The sequence below is a fragment of the Capricornis sumatraensis genome, chromosome 13, assembly GCF_032405125.1.
Source record: "Capricornis sumatraensis isolate serow.1 chromosome 13, serow.2, whole genome shotgun sequence".
Lineage (NCBI taxonomy): Eukaryota > Metazoa > Chordata > Mammalia > Artiodactyla > Bovidae > Capricornis > Capricornis sumatraensis.
In genome coordinates this window covers 88,420,305-88,436,534 of record NC_091081.1, presented here as the reverse complement: position 1 = coordinate 88,436,534, position 16,230 = coordinate 88,420,305, and the positions used below count along the sequence as shown (strand labels likewise).

At 55.3% G+C, this 16,230-nt stretch overlaps 1 protein-coding gene across 4 annotated transcripts in view; it reads left to right on the top strand.

Annotated features, from left to right (window-relative positions):
* RPS6KA2 (ribosomal protein S6 kinase A2) overlaps window positions 1-16,230 on the top strand; it is a 334,221-nt gene that overhangs the window by 305,976 nt on the left and 12,015 nt on the right. For all 4 annotated transcript variants that reach the window (XM_068985383.1, XM_068985384.1, XM_068985380.1 and 1 more), the window contains 3 exons: window positions 12,007-12,096; window positions 12,910-13,068; window positions 14,471-14,632. In XM_068985383.1, the coding sequence (XP_068841484.1) occupies window positions 12,007-12,096; window positions 12,910-13,068; window positions 14,471-14,632 (411 nt within the window). The remainder of the gene's footprint in view (window positions 1-12,006; window positions 12,097-12,909; window positions 13,069-14,470; window positions 14,633-16,230) is intronic.

Genomic DNA, 16,230 nt, shown 5'->3' with positions numbered 1-16,230 from the left:
TGAAGGATGGGAAGCCTGGCGTGCTGCAGTCCATGGGGTCACAAGGAGTGGGACATGACCAAGCAACTGAACAACAGTAACAGAAACGTGGATGAAAGCTAAAACTTTCTGCTAAAGTCATAACCTAATTTTTGCAAAAAGCATGACTCGTGCGCTCTCCCTCCACAAGGGCGAGAGCTGGTCTGTCTACCACTTGCCCACTTGCCCACTCAGCTGGCCGGGAGGTGCTCAAGGACCCAGGTCCAGCCGATGGTGTCGTGGTGACCAGGGCACCCTGGCTTAGCCCAGGACGGTGCACGTGACGTTCCCCTGCTCTTCAAGGAGCCTCTGGGGACAGACGGAGCCTGTGCAGCAGGCAGTGGAATAAGAGGAGTCGCTCCAGCCCCTGTGGTCGCCTGAGCTCCGAGAAGGTTGTTCGAAGTGGTGGCTGCGATGCCGTGGCCTCACTCCGCCCCATCCCCAGCTCCCTGGCCACTCCTGGGAACAGATAATCCTTGTGTCCAGCAGGACGTTTGCCCACTGCCTTGCACCCCGAGGACACGCTCAGCCCTGTCGGAGACACCAGCCCCAAGCATCGCAGGTCCTTGGTTTAAGTGGGGCTGGCAATTTATGGCTTTGTGACAAATATAACTTGAATTCCTCAAACAACACAGAGTGTTTACATTGGAGGAAGACTCAGTCTGTGCATTTCGCAAGTCTGGGGTCGTCAGCCTGCCCAGTGTCTTGACCGCATCAAGGAGTGGTTGACGGAAGGGAATATCGCACGATTTTAAATCCCTGGGTGGGTGGGGTTGCGGCTGCAAGGGGGCCACCCTGCATGTCGGTCTGATGTGTTTCGGGATTTGGCTCAAAGAGGAGTTTCATTTTTCCTCGTCCTCGGGAGGGTTTAACGGGATCTCGGATGATGCTGTTCCTATGTCCAGACAAGCCAATGGGGGAGAGGAGAACCAAGTCCTGCCTCGACGAGGACGTCAGTTTTACTTAACATATTTCACATGCTTCGTAAGCATGCAGGGGCTTCTTAAATTCTTTCTGCTGGGCTCACTCCTCACAGGATTTCTTTAGACACTGTGTCGGGTGGCCAGCACCAGTCCTAGAAACAATCGAGGCTTCCGCTGAGCGCAGAGAAATGCGTTTATTGTTCAGCGGGCGCCCGACACTGGTGCCCTTCCAGAGTGCAGCCTGACACGGGAGGTTTCTGAAAATAAGCCCCCGCTGACAAAGGCAACGGTGTCTTTCCCCCAGTGTCCCCGTATCCAGCTTTCACCAAAAGACACCGTCTGAATTCAGCTTTGTCAGCAACTGGCTTCTAACTCCGTCCCCAAAGACTGGACCCCACGATTGGCATTTCCGGGGATTCTAGCCCCAGCTTCTTGGGCATTGAAGCCGGGAACTGTGACTGCAGCTGACGGTAGGAGTCCGAGCTGAAGCTGAAGTTCCTTGAAGTCGAATCCTCGGGGTTCCCTGGACAGACTGGGCAGGTGGGCGTCGCAGGGACCGCCCCCATGGTCTCCGAGCCCCTGGTGGGTCGTGATTCCTCGTCTGGAGCTTCCTTGGGTTAGGCGAGGAAGGAGGAGCGCCTCCAGTGAGACGCACGCCCAGGACCGCGGCTGCCTCGGTTACCCGCTCACCGAGCGTTGGCTCCTCCATCGAGGGGCAGACACCCCGTTTGGATTTCCTTCCGAGACGAAAGCCGGCGGGAGTCCCACGACAGAGAGCGTTTAGGACGAGCCCATCTGCCCCCAAAGCTGCCCGCCCCGCTGCGGCTCCCCGTTCTGTTCCCTCCAGCGTTTCCAGGTAGAACACCGCGGAGCGCGTGTTGGCTCTTCCGTGCTCTGCTGACCCGACGGGCAGCAGCACCGCACTCGCGGGCGGAGGAGCCGAGAAGCTGCCCTCTCGGCATGCTCTCAAACGTGACGCGGTTCAGCGACTCGGCTGCGAGTGGGTCCCAGCTCCGCACTCGCCCTGTTGAACTCGGGCGACATCTCTCCAGGCCACCGCGGTGTGCAGACCCCGCGCTGCAGACTCTTGGGCGGAGAACGGGGTTGGTTTCATTCTGAGACCGATCAGTCGTGGCCTCTGTGCGGCTACAGGGAGGAGGCGGGAACGTCCGCTCTGCGTGCAGAGCCGCAGGGGGAGACCGCGGTCCCCCGGACTGAAGGGCTGTGGGCGGAATACGCGGGCTTTGCCCGAGGCCATCACACCGGGGTGATTCTGCCCCCTGGGGAACACGCGCGGGGCAGGAGTTGCTCCTGGCGTGTGGTGCCCAGGAATCAGGGTGTTTCCCCGAATCCCACACAGGACAGCCCCCCGGTGCCCCAGAGACTCAACCCCACAAGGTCAGGCGTGCCGAGGTTGGGAACCCCAGCCTAAGGCATAAAGATAAGAGTGTCAGACAGACAACTCCGGCAGCTGGAGTCTGGAGATGAGGGCGGTTTCCTTCTCGCGGAGCCTCTGCTTGCTGTCCTGGTAGCTGGATGGCTGTGGACCAGGAGCACGCTTTGTGCAGGGCGGGACACCCCCTCTCTGCCCAGAGCCGGGGTCCGGGTGCGGCCCTTCTGAGGGGCCTCGGGGCCAGTCCTGAGCCATCAGCCTCCAAGCTCAGAGTACAGCGTACAGCAGCTCTCACGTTCTTGGAAATACCGCTGTTTTGCTTTAAGTTTGTGTCAGCCTTATAAACACCTACTTTTGGATTGTGAATACCCTGTCATCACATCAACTGCAATTTAAGTTAAACTGCAATTTCAGTTCTAGGTCTTTATACCAATATACTGAAACCAACCTACCCAGGTATACACCCGGGACACAAAATTGCTGGTTTTGCACTTGTTCTCAGCTGCATTTTTACACTCAGGTCCTGAGTTAGTGAGACCACATGGAATAGGGACTCAGTGACTCTGGGAGGCAGCGGAGGACAGGGGAGGCTGACGTGCTGCGGCCCATGGGGTCGAAAAGAGCCGGACACGACCTGGCGACTGAACAAGAAGAATCTGGTCCCTGGGCTTGGCCCCTGCCCCCCGCTGAGGCAAACCCCACCAGGTGCCTGGGGTCCCCTGCCAGGAGAGTCTGACCTGGGAGGGCACGACGCTGACCCCCACCTCAGGTTCATCGGGTGGAGTGTCCCCCCCGCCGTGCACCTGCCTCAGGCTAGGATGCCGAAGGGGAAGAACCGCGGCGTTCTCTCTCAGGCATATCGCAGTGGACAGATGCGCCCTGCTTCCTGAGACCTCGGAGCTGCTCTCGCGGGCGTCTGATGTGAGACTCAGGCCCGCCTTTGTGTCCACGGCCAGCCCCAGAGGCTAGTGGGAGGAGAGGAGATTGTGCAAGACTTGAAAATAACACAACACACAAACTGCGCAGATGCCAAAGCGTTAACGCACCTTTCACTTAAAGGAAGATTGGAATGGGATCAGTGATGACCTGCAGAAGGTAACTCTGAGTCAGGGGGATTCACAGGGGAGAGGTGTGTTTGGAAGGAAAGATAATTCATGTTCCTACTTCATGAGAGGCGCTCACTGTGCAGACTGCCTGCAGCTTTGCTTTCATCGCAGCTTTAGGTCTTCGTGGCCTGACATGACTGGGTGCGTATTCCAGTCTATGCTCGTGTTTACACCGGCCCCGCCACCCCCGTCCCACCGCACCCCCCCCACCCCCCGCAGTGGTTTCCTCACTCAGTTCAGTTCGATTTAGTCACTCAGTCATGTCTGAATCTTTGCAACCCCATGGACTGCAGCACACCAGGCCTCCCTGTCTATCACCAACTCCAGGAGCTTGCTCAAACTCATGTCCATTGAGTCAGTGATGCCATCCCGCCAGCTCATCCTCTGTCATCCCCTTCTCCTCCTGCCCTCAATCTTTCCCAGCATCAGGGTCTTTTCCAATGAGTCAGCTCTTCCCATCAGGTGGCCAAAGCATTGGAGTTTCATCTTCAACATCAGTCCTTCCAATGAACACCTAGGACTGGTCTCCTTTAGGATGGACTAGTTGGATGTCCTTGCAGTCCAAGGGACTCTCAAGAGTCTTCTCCAACACCACAGTTCAAAAGCATCAATTCCTCGGCACTCGGCTTTGTTCACAGTCCAACTCTCACATCCATACATGACCACTGGAGAAACCATAGCCTTGACTAGATGGACTTTTGTTGGCAAAGTAATGTCTCTGCTTTTGAATATGCTATCTAGGTTGGTCATAACTTTTCTTCCAAGGAGTAAGCGTCTTTTAATTTCATGGCTGCAGTCACCATCTACAGTGATTTTGGAGCCCCAAAAAATAGAGTCAGCCACCGTTGCCCTTGTTTCCCCACATATTTGCCATGAAGTGATGGGACCAGATGCCATGATCTTCGTTTTCTGAATGTTGAGCTTTAAGCCAGCTTTTTTCACTCTCTTTTACTTTCATCAAGAGGCTTTTTAGTTCCTCTTCACTTTCTGCCATAAGGGTGGTGTCATCTGCATATCTGAGGTTATTGATATTTCTCCCAGCAATCTTGATTCCACCTTCTGCTTCCTCCAGCCCAGCGTTTCTCATCATGTACTCTGCATATAAGTTAAATAAGCAGGGTGACAATATACAGCCTTGATGTACTGTTTTCCCAATTTGGAACCAGTCTGTTGTTCCATGTCTGGTTCTAACTGTTGCTTCTTGTCCTGCATAAAGATTTCTCAAGAGGCAGGTCAGGTGGTCTTGTATTCCGATCTCTTGAAGAATTTTCCAGTTTGTCATGATCCACACAGTCAAAGGCTTTGGCATAGTCAATAAAGCAGAAACAGATGTTTTTCTGGAACTCTCTTGCTTTTTCGATGATCCAACAGATGTTGCCAGTTTGATCTCTGGTTCCTCTGCCTTTTCTATATCCAGCTTGAACATCAGGAAGTTCTCAGTTCACATACTGTTGAAGCCTGGCATGGAGAATTTTGAGCATTAGTTTAGTAGTGTGTGAGATGAGTGCAATTGTGCGGTAGTTTGAGCATTCTTTGGCATTGCCTTTCTTTGGGATTGGAATGAAAACTGACCTCTTCCAGTCCTGCGGCCACTGCTGAGTTTTCCAAATTTGCTGTCATATTGAGTGCAGCACTTTCACAGCATCATCTTTTAGGATTTGAAATAGCTCAACTGGAATTCCATCACCTCCACTAGCTTTGTTCGTAGTGATGCTTTCTAAGGCCTACTTGATTTTACATTCCAGGATGTCTGGCTCTAGATGAGTGATCACACCATCGTGACTATCTGGGTCCTGAAGATCTTTTTTATATAGTTCTCTGTATTCTTGCCACCTCTTCTTAATATCTTCTGCTTCTGTTAGGTCCATACCATTTCTGTCCTTTATGGTGCCCATCTTTGCATGAAATGTTCCCTTGGTATCTCTAATTTTCTTGAAGAGATCTCTAGTCTTTCCCATTCTATTGTTTTTCTCGATTTCTTTGCATTGATCACTGAGGAAGGCATTCTTATGTCTCCTTGCTATTCTTTGGAACTCTGCATTCAGATGAGTATATCTTTCCTTTTCTCCTTTGCTTTTTGCTTCTCATCTTTTCCCAGCTATTTGTAAGGCCTCCTCAGACAGCCATTTTGCTTTTTCACATTTCTTTCTCTTAGGGATGGTTTTCATGAACACCTCTTATACAATATCAAGAACCTCCATCCATAGTTCTTCAGGCGCTCTGTCTATCAGATCTAATCCCTTGAATCTATTTCTCACTTCCACTGTATAATCATAAGAAATTTGATTTAGGTCTTACCTAAATGGTCTAGTGATTTTCCCTACTTTCTTCAATTTAAGTCTGAATTTGGCAATAAGGAGTTCATGATCTGAGCCACAGTCGGCTCCCAGTCTTGTTTTTGCTGACTGTATAGAGCTTCTCCATCTTTGGCTGCAAAGAATATAATCAATCTGATTTCGGTGTTGACCATCTGGTGATGTCCATGTGTAGAGTCTTCTCTTGTGTTGTTGGAAGAGGGTGTTTGCTATGACCAGTGCATTCTGTTGGCAAAACTCTATTAGCCTTTGTCCTCCAAAGTCAAACTTGCCTGTTACCCCCTGTATTTCTTGACTTCCTGCTTTTGCATTCCAGTCCCCTGTGATGAAAAGGACGTCTTTTTTCATGTTAGTTCTAGAAGGTCTTGTAGGTCTTCATAGAACCGTTCAGCTTCAGCTTCTTCAGCATTACTGGTTGGGGCATAAACTTGATAACTGTGATACTGAATGGTTTGCCTTGGAGATAAACAGAGATCATTCTGTCATTTTCTAGATTGCCCCCAAGTACTGTATTTCGGACTCTTTTGTTGACCATGATGGCTACTCCATTTCTTCTAAGGGATTCCTGCCCACAGTAGTAGATATAATGGTCATCTGAGTTAAATTCACCCATTCCAGTCCATTTTAGTTCACTGATTCCCAAAATGTTGATGTTCACTCTTGCCATCTCCTGTTTGACCACTTCCAATTTGCCTTGATTCATGGACCTGACATTCCAGGTTCCTATGCAATATTGCTCTTTACAGCATCGGACCTTGCTTCTATCACCAGTCACATCCACAGCTGGGTGTTGTTTTTCTCTGGCTCCATCCCTTCATTCTTTCTGGAGTTATTTCTCCATTCTTCTCCAATAGCATATTGGGCACCTACCGAGCTGGGGAGTTCCTCTTTCAACATCCTGTCTTTTTACCTTTTCATACTGTTCATGGGGTTCTCAAGGCACGAATGCTGAAGTGGTTTGCCATTGCCTTCTCCACTGGACCACGTTTTGTCAGACCTCTCCACCATGACCCGTCCGTCTTGCGTGGCCCTCCACGGCATGGCTCATAGTTTCACTGATTTAGACAAGGCTGTGGTCCGTGAGATCAGTTTGGTTAGTCTTCTGTGATTGTGGTTTTCCTTCTGTCCGCCCTCTGATGGAGAAGGATCAGAGCTCGTGGAAGCTTCCTGATGGGAGGGACTGGCTGTGGAGGAATCTGGGTCTTGTTCTCACTCAGGTGGAACCCAGATCCTTGCAGTGGCCAGCAGGCCCGCACCGCCCTGTTCCTGGAGCCCCTCCAGCCCCTCCTCATCCCATCCTTAGCCCACTCCCGAGGGGGCAGGGCCCCTCCCTGAACCCAGAACTCCGCTCCCCGCGCTGGGCCTCAGTCTCTCTGAGCACGGGGTGGTCCCCGCCTGAACCCCACTCCCCGCGCTGGGCATCCGTCTCTCTGAGCATGGGGTGGTCCCCGCCTGTCCCCGTCCTCCCGGCCTCAGTGCCTGTTTCAGTGCTCCTGGAACCCAGCGTGCTTCCCAGCTCGTTTCCTGTCTACACCCCGTCATGATGCTCGGTGGACGGATGGTGAGAGAAAAGTCCCAGAAGTTTCCTCGTGGCCCAGTGGTGGGGACTCTGCTTTCACTCTTGGGGCCTGGGTGCAACCCCTTGTCAAGGAGCTAAGATTCCACAAGCCATGTGGTGTGACCGAAAGGCAGAGAGAGAGAGAGAGAGAGAGAGAGAGAGAGCGCAATCAGGGGCTTTTCTTCAAATCCAGAATCACTGCATCTCTTCCTTTGGCTTGTTTATTCTCAGAGTGGGCAGGACGGCTGGTCCACCCAACACTTCTTGTCTCTAGATCGCATTTCCTTCTGCACGCGTGTCCTTACTGAACCCCTCTGTTCAGTAACCAGTTACTTTCATTCGTTTCTTACAATTTTGTATTAACTCTTTTACCCAGGCAGACACAGTGCTAGGTTCCAGGCAAAAGCAAACCTGTTCTCGGGAAGCTCACAGTCCAGCCAGGGAGGGCTTCACTGACCACAGAACCAGAGCCCAGAGCCAAACAGGGAGCTCACTGAGGAATTGAAAACGTGGGGAGCCCTCTGTGGCTGCCTCTCCGGGTGGCCTGATTCCTCTGCAGACACACAGACACAGGCTCCTCTCACCCAAGGTGCCGCTCGCCCGTTTCCTCCCTGTGTGTCTGCGAGGCTCGCGTGGGTCCGAGAGGACGTCGGCAGCCATGGCCACGTTGTCCCGAAGGGCAGCACAGCTGGGTGTCCTTTCAGGAGCAGATTCTCGTGTTCTTAAAATAGCAATAGAGTCAGGTAAAAATAAAGCGCCATCCTTGAAACTGTGCCGGAGTCAGCATCTCCCGATTTGTAATTCTAGTGAAGTGTGGCTGACACACTTGGGGCTGAAGCTGGACTGACTGTCCACTCCATTTGTATTCACAACAGACTGCTGACAATTACAGCACGTTTCTGGGCTCATTTTCATGCTGCGTGTGTAATTTGTCAACCAGAAAAGCAGTGGAATTAAGACAGATGGCTGAATTAATGGAGCTTATTTTTAGAAGGAAAACTGATTGGCATGGAAATTTAATTTTTTCCGGCAGGAAACCTTGGAGCCCTTTCTCTGTGTCATTTGTTTAAGTTAATTGAACAAGAGAAGGTATCTGTTCAGTTTTACAAGGGCCCCCACGCTCTTCTAGTCTCGTTTCAAATATGGTATTAATCCTCTCGACAAGTCAGAGGAAACACCCCACCCCGGGAGGGGGTGTGGCGAGCCTGGGCGTTCTCCCCTCTGTCTTGTGGTGCACAGGGCACCTCGAAGCCCTGTGATAGTCAGTGTCTGGGAGGGGAGCCCGTGCTGGACAGAGGTGAGGCCGAGGAAGACGGGGAAATGCAGAGACCAAAAGGAAGAGGAACAAGCGTGTGGATGCTGGAACGTCTGGACCAGTCTCATCCCCGCCTTCAGCCAGCAGGAATAGGACGTGCTGATACCTGCCTGTGCGCCTCACCTGCTAAGGAGAATCCTGCCCTCTGCATCCTCTGTTGGGGCTGGACTCGCTTTGTGGGCTGTGGAAGCATCCAGCTGCTCAGACAGCAGCTCCTGGAGAGTCTGTTTTGCCAGCCTCGCTGGTCGCTGACCGCTGGGGGGCGTCTGCGCCAGGAGAGGACAGAGCCTCTGGTCCTCCCCACCTGTGGTCCATCCGCACGCTCTGAGCATCCGCACGGAGAAGGGAGGCCTTGCATGCGGATCTATTTACTGAGAACTTTCCCCTCAGTTTTGTTGCGTAAGGAAGACTATAAAGCTACATTGTTCTCAAAATAAGGGACTCAGTTGACCAGGGCTCGCTTGGACGAGAAGCCAGTCCCTCAGTCACCATCCCAAGAAACTGACCCCCACGGAGAAGTTCCTCCTGGACACTTCCCAGCAGTGTTCTCGACCCCCAAGAGCTGTCCGCCACAAACCTGGGCTTTGCGCTCGGGCACAGGGACCAGTCATCACACCTCTGTGTGTCCTTCCTGAGCTTTCTGCAAACAACCGCAGGCAAACGCCTGTGGATAAACACGGCCAGCCCTCGCCAACGACAGTTGGGCTCAGGACTCTGGGTCTGAACAGAACTCGCCGCTGCACGCTGGTCCCCCACCGCCCAGACTGAGGCGGGGGCAGCAGCCAGCAGGGCAGCTGAGGGGGCCTGAGCCCGCCTCTACTCCCCAGGGACCTCCTTCCAGGCATTGCCCACTCCCCAACTCCCGGCCCACCGGGGACCCCACCACGGTGCCCTGCCCGCCCCCTGGCTTCCGGTTGGTTCCACCTGGGGAAACACCCCAGGAGGGAGGAGGGCAGCACCCTCAGGCCTGGGGGGCCCTGTCCGTGCGTCCATGCAGCTGCCTCTGGTCCCGTGATAGCTCCCCTCCCCCTGCCCCAGGCCATCGGTGTGGTAAAAAAGTTTCTTCTTTCTTGCTCATCCTGCATCCTGTTCCATCATGATTTGTCCATCTAGTCAAAGCTATGGTTTATCCAGTGGTCATATATGGATGTGAGAGCTGGACCATAAAGAAAGCTGAGCGTCGAAGAATTGATGCTTTTGGACTGGTATTGGAGAAGACTCTTGAGAGTCCCTTGGACTGCTAGGAGATCCAACCAGTCCATCCTAAAGGAGATCAGTCCTGAATATTCATTGGAAGGACTGATGCTGAAGCTGAAACTCCAATACTTTGGTCACCTGATGTGAAGAGCTGACTCATTGGAAAAGACCCTGATGCTGGAAACGATTGAGGGCAGGAGGAGAAGGGGACGACAGAGGATGAGATGGTTGGATAGCACCACCATCTCAATAGACATGAGTTTGAGCAAGCTCTGTGAGTTGGTGATGGACAGGGAGGCCGGGCGTGCTGCAGTCCGTGGGGTCGCACAGAGATGGACATGACTTCATGACTGAACAACAAAAAGCCTGAAATTTTATTTGAAAAAAAAAAAAGAATATACTATTAACTTTTAAAAAAAAAAACCCACCACTAATGATTTTAATCTTCTCAAGTTCCAAACGGGTCACCGCCCAGGAACTGAATGGCCAGCAGGAAGCTGGGTCAGAGAGAGTCCTAGAACCTCGCTGGTCAGTGGGGGACCCACACAGCATAAAGACCACACCGCGGGCAGCTAAGCATCCTCATGGTAAGGCTTCCGCTTCACCAGCTGCTAAAGGAGCCTTTAAGACGACTCCTCTAGACAGACGCACTGTGTGTTGACTTCCTTCAGTAACAGAAGTCACCCTGGTGTCCGAGCTAGAACTTCAGTAACAAGAGGAGGAAGGTGCTGGGTCAAGAAAGGAAGCGTGACGTTTCACTGGACGCGGAGCCCCAGTGTGTTGTGGGGCTCACAGTCCTGGTGTGATGTCAGCAGGGCCTGGCAGCGGGTTTGAAACCCAGCCAGGGAGAGGCACAGACTCCGCGCCCACCGTCCTCGGCGCTGAGGGGGCAGCGGGTGGGGGCTGCAGAGCACTCACTCTGGGTCCTCCTCCACCCCCACCCCCCAGGCATTTTGCTCACCTGAAGAAGAGAGTGAGTTTATGCCGAGCTCTGCTTGGAGCCTTGGATGAGACGGGGAGTGAAAGCGAGTTTTCCTCCCTCTGAAATACGCGTCCTCCCCGTGGCAAATGTTTTGAAATTGCGTGAAGCTAACGCGCAGGGAAGAGCAGTGCTTCTGAGTGTCGAATCCCACCAGGTGCTGTAGACTTTGCGAGCTCGGGGTCCCCTCCCCAACCCACTCCATCCCCACAGAAAGCAGGACTGGGGCGCAGGAAGCTGCCTCCGCAGGAGCCTGTGGTGATCCACCCACAGTGACAAGGCATGAATGAACGCCTGCCTGGATCAAGGTCCACGTTCATCCATGACACCTGTGGTTGGGAGCTGGAGCAGGAAATGGCAACCCACTTCAGTATTCTTGCCTAGAGAATCCTGTGGACGGAGGAGCCTGGTGGGCTGCTGTCCATAGGGTCGCACAGAGTCGGACATGACTGAAGCAAATTAGCGTGCATCCATGCATGCATTGGAGAAGGAAATGGCAACCCACTCCAGTATTCTTGCCTGGAGAATCCCAGGGACAGAGGAGCCTGTGGGCTGCCGTCTATGGGGTCACACAGAGTTGGTCACGACTGAAGTGACTTAGCAGCAGCAGCAGCAGCAGCAGTGGTTGAAAGCCATCTGTCTTCACGGAGGAAAGAATTTTATCTGCCATCCTAAGACCCGGGCTACACTTGCCAGGAAGAGGAGGAAGGTTGGAAGCCTGAAGGAGCATCCATTCGGATAAGCCACGGCGCAACCTCAGCACCAACCCGGCGTCTCCCGGTCAGAACTGCGCTGGGTCTCCCTTTGTGCCTGGTGTGTAGCCTCCCAAGGAGGCGAGAGACACACAGCAGCTGGAGGCCCGCTTTGGACAGAGAGAGGGCACAGCCCTGCCCCTCCCAGAGCCTGACGAGTATAGAAAAACCACCTTCTGCTTATGGGGTGCCTGTGTGAGCTCCCCAAACTCACCCTTCTTCATCCAGCTGTGTAACGGCTTAAAATTTAGTGTCTGGAGGCAAGTGCCTTTTTCTTTTTAATGTCAGTCTGTTGTTCACTAGGAAAGAAAGGATGGCCGTGCATTTCTGGGCAGTGTTGGGTTATCTTGGCTGAGGTCAAGCTGGAGACGGGGAGCGCGAGGGTGCAGAAGGGGGCCCAGCCGCGGGCGCCCGCTGGACGCCGCACGTCACACACCCTGTCTGTTTCAGATCATCGACAAGAGTAAAAGGGACCCCTCGGAGGAGATCGAGATTCTCCTGCGGTACGGCCAGCACCCCAACATCATCACCCTCAAAGACGTAAGTGCCCTCCGGCGCCCCTGCTGTCGCCGAGCTGTGTCTGTGCCCCGCCCCCGGAAGCCCCGTGGATGCGCGGAGCCGCTTGCCGCCAGCTCATCCGCCCTTCCTGGTGCCTTGGAGCCCGAGGCCGCTGCTGCCCGAGACCCTCGGGGTCACCCGGCAGCCGGGGGCCCGACCTGCTGGGCCGTTCATCACGTCCCATTGATGGCCCCCCACCTCCTCCGGGATTCCCGTAACCGGGCATGCAGTGGGGGAGAGGAGAGAGAACCCGCGAGGAGTCTAACCCGGCTGTGCTGTCTCTCACCGTCGTGGAGAGCGTGGAGCCCGTGAAGCGGGGCTGCAGCTCTGACGCTCCAGGTCCACGGCCCCGGCCAGCTTCCCTCTGTCCGTGTTGAGTGATGCGGGGTCCTTGTCCCCGGAAGAAGGACAGGGAGGGGGTGACCAGGCGCGCTGGAGCCAGTCGGATGCTCCTGGCAGCGTCCATCCCGGCCGGGGAGTCAGAACGGGGAGCGCGCTGACCTCCTCTCCGCCCCTGCCCTCCACCCCAGAGTGACCCCAGGGTCGTCAACCCAGAACCTCAAGATACTAGGACCCGCCCCTCGGTCTCCCCAGGGCCCTGTGAACGCCCGGGCGGGCGTAAGAGGCCTTCGTGACGCTGGCGCAGTTCTGAGGACAGGCCTCTGTGAACAAAGCGTAAAGGGAAGCCCAGCCCCCAGGCGGCGGCGCTGGCCTGCCCCTCCCTCCCGGCGTGGCGCCCCTGTGCCCGCGGCCTGCCAGCGGGGTCCCTATGCCGGTCGCACTCTCGCCCGCCAGGTCTACGACGACGGAAAGTTCGTGTACCTGGTGACGGAGCTGATGCGCGGCGGCGAGCTGCTGGACCGCATCCTGCGGCAGCGGTACTTCTCGGAGCGGGAGGCCAGCGCCGTGCTGTGCACCATCACCAAGACCATGGACTACCTCCACTCGCAGGGGGTAAGGCGCCCCGGGGCGGGCCGCGGGAGGCCGGGAAGCCAGCGCCCCGGGGCCGCGGCCTCGGCACTTAGGAACCAGGCGTCCCGCCTTACGTCCCAACCCCAGCGGTTCCTCATGGGCCTGCGTGATTTCAGACGCACACAGCCTACATCCAGGAGCTCGGTCAGATTTAAATTCACTGGGACCCATTACAGCGAAAACGTACTTCGGACTTGATGGTGGAGTGCTCCTCACTGTCCCACCCCCACCGCCCAGGAGGCCGGTGATGAAATGACTGTGAGAGCTGAGATCGCAGCCCTCTAGGCTCCAGATCAGACCCATTTCACAGATGAGGAGACTGGATCACAGAAGGGTTGAGGGTCTGGCCCAAAGCTGCACGCAGAACCGGTTTCCTCCCAGCACTGTGCCTCCAGGCCCGCTCCCCTCCCCAGCCCGATTCCCCGCCTGGTCAGCAGCCCCTGGTAGGCCTGCACTGTTCCTCTGCCAGCTGCACACGTGTGCCCTCTGAACAGGGCACTCTTCTGGGCCCCCACGGCGGTCGCTGTTTCCGGGATTAGTAAACCCTTCCCAGGACAGTCAGACTCCGGGGCAGCCCTTCAGAGGGTGGTTTGGCAGACTGGCCTCTTTGCAAGAAGGGAGCTGGCATTGGGGTCTTTAGTCTCCCGGCCTCGCAGTCTCTGAAGCCTCACCGGCCGCTTGCCAAGGCTTTTTTCATCTGCCTCCCCCCGTCCTCTGTCTGGCCGTGAACAGCACAATGGAGACACTTGGGCCCCACTCGGGGTGTGGGCATGCCACGCGTTCTCACAACGGGCCTCTGTCCCCTTCCGAAGAAGCCGCTTTGTGCCCTGAAGAGCTGAGCAACCTCTGTGCTTTGAGGTGCCGCTGGCTCTGTCCCTGGTGCTCAGAGCGCCCAGCCGCTCCCCGGGCACAGATGCAGCCCCAGGTTTCTGCCCCCTGGCCATGAGCACAGGACGGAGGCTCCTTGTCTGCACACCCGCTGGGGTACCCGGCACCTGCCCACGCTGGAACGTGGCCACACACGGCCGGCCTGTATCCTCAGAAATCCAAGTTCCTGACCACCAGCAGTGTCCCCTAGTGATGGCCCCAGGGGCCCCCCCTGATCCTGGACAGCTGCCTACTTATTTATTCATCCAGACACTCGCCATCCAAGAGGCTGGGGCAGTTGGTTGGTCCTTAGTTTTGAGCATCGGTGTAAGAGAAAGAGAGGGGGAAGGACCTGCGGAGTTCACAGCATCCCAGCCAATGGCTTCCTGCCGCCAGACCCACCCAGAGGAAACGGCTCCAAATGAGCGCTTATCTCGCGAGGGCACCCCCACCTCTGCTTCTCGCCCCTGCTCCATCCCGGCCCCCGATTTAGGCGTGGCTCCTCCTGCTTCTCCAGGTTGTTCACCGGGACCTAAAGCCGAGCAATATCCTGTACGTGGACGAGTCTGGAAACCCCGAATCCATCCGCATCTGTGACTTCGGGTTTGCCAAGCAGCTGCGAGCCGAGAACGGGTTGCTTATGACCCCCTGCTACACGGCCAACTTCGTGGCCCCGGAGGTGAGAGGACCGCTGGGCCGGCGGGGGTCGGCCCTCGCCCGCTGCTGGAATGGCCGCCCACGTGAGCCGCTGGAGTGGGCAGCGGCACCAGCGGGCAGGCAGTCAGCCGCTGATAGCGCTCAGACACTGCTATTTTAACATTTTCATTTCCTATTTGTAAACCTGTAATGTAGAATTGTCGCTGTGCTATAGACGATTTCAACCATATCTGCTTACTTGTTAAGGCTTGCAGTGAGAAGTGGGCATCTCAGGTCGCCCCAGTGGTAAAGAACCCACCCGCCCATGCAGGAGACATAGAAGACTTGGGTTCCAGCGCTGGGTCCGGAAGCTCCCCTGGAGGAGGAAATGGCAACCCATTCCGGGATTCTCGCCTGGAGAATCCCATGGACAGAGGAGCCTGGCGGGCTACGGTCCATGGGGTTGCCAAGAGTCAGACAAGACTGAAGCACGCAAGCACACAGAGTGAGAACTAATGCGTTGGTCTCTCCTCAACTGGGAGGGGAGCCAGTGTGTCACCTGGGATCAGAAACCCACCCGCAGCTGCACTGGGAGCGTGCGCGTGTGCACAGACCTTATGCCAGAATTCCAGCTCGACTGCCTTCCACGACAGGCGCACTGGGGGCCTGTCACAGTTCTGCAGAGATTTGCAGATGAGGACCCACGTGGATCCTGAGGGGCCCCCTCCGCCCTCGGCTCGGGGCCTCAGAGAACCAGAGCAGCGCATCTTATAAGCACATTTTCCCCTTTCCGCGCTTCGAGGGGTCGTGCCCCATAGGCCCTGGAGTCCCTGATGCGTTTGTAAAGAAAAATCCAGCTTCTTGCTCTTAAGGAAACAGCCAAACCAGAGCCGCTGGTGAGAGCAAGACTAGTGCAGAGGAGGCTAACGATGCTGGGGAGTGAGGGGGTTGGGCGGGGCGGGGGGCGTCAGGAATGGAAACAAACCTCGGGTTCCGTGTGGATCCTTCTGGTTGCAGGTGAAGCTGCCCCAGAGCGTTTCTAGGCGGGCGCGGTGGCGGGTACCGCGCGTCGTAAGAGAGCCATGCTGACACCTAGTGGTCAGGCTGTGAACTGTCCGAGAGGCGGTGCGGGCCGGGTCTGCAAGCTGACCGCGGGGCAGTGGTCCCCGAGGAGGACGTCTGCGTGTCTGCCAGGATACGGATGGACGCGCAGCCCAGGCTGGCCTGTGCGGCCGATATTAGACTGTCTAGATGATACCTGCGGCCCCTTTAAAAACAATCTGGTTCTATTCGATCAACATTACTGCGTTATTTGGTCGATGCTAATAATAATATTATTATTAAATAATAATAATGCGTTTGTGAAGAAAAATCCAGCTTCTTGCTCTTTAGAAAACAGCCAAACCAGAGCCGCTGGTGAGAGCAAGACTAGTGCAGAGGAGGCTAACGATGCTGGGGAGTGAGGGGGTTGGGCGGGGCGGGGGGCGTCAGGAATGGAAACAAACCTCGGGTTCCGTGTGGAGAACGGAACTATTTGGCCTTACAAATAGCTGTGAAAAGAAGAGAAGCGAAAAGCAAAGGAGAAAAGGAAAGATATAAGCATCTGAAGGCAGAGTTCCAAAGAATAGCAAGAAGAAGTAA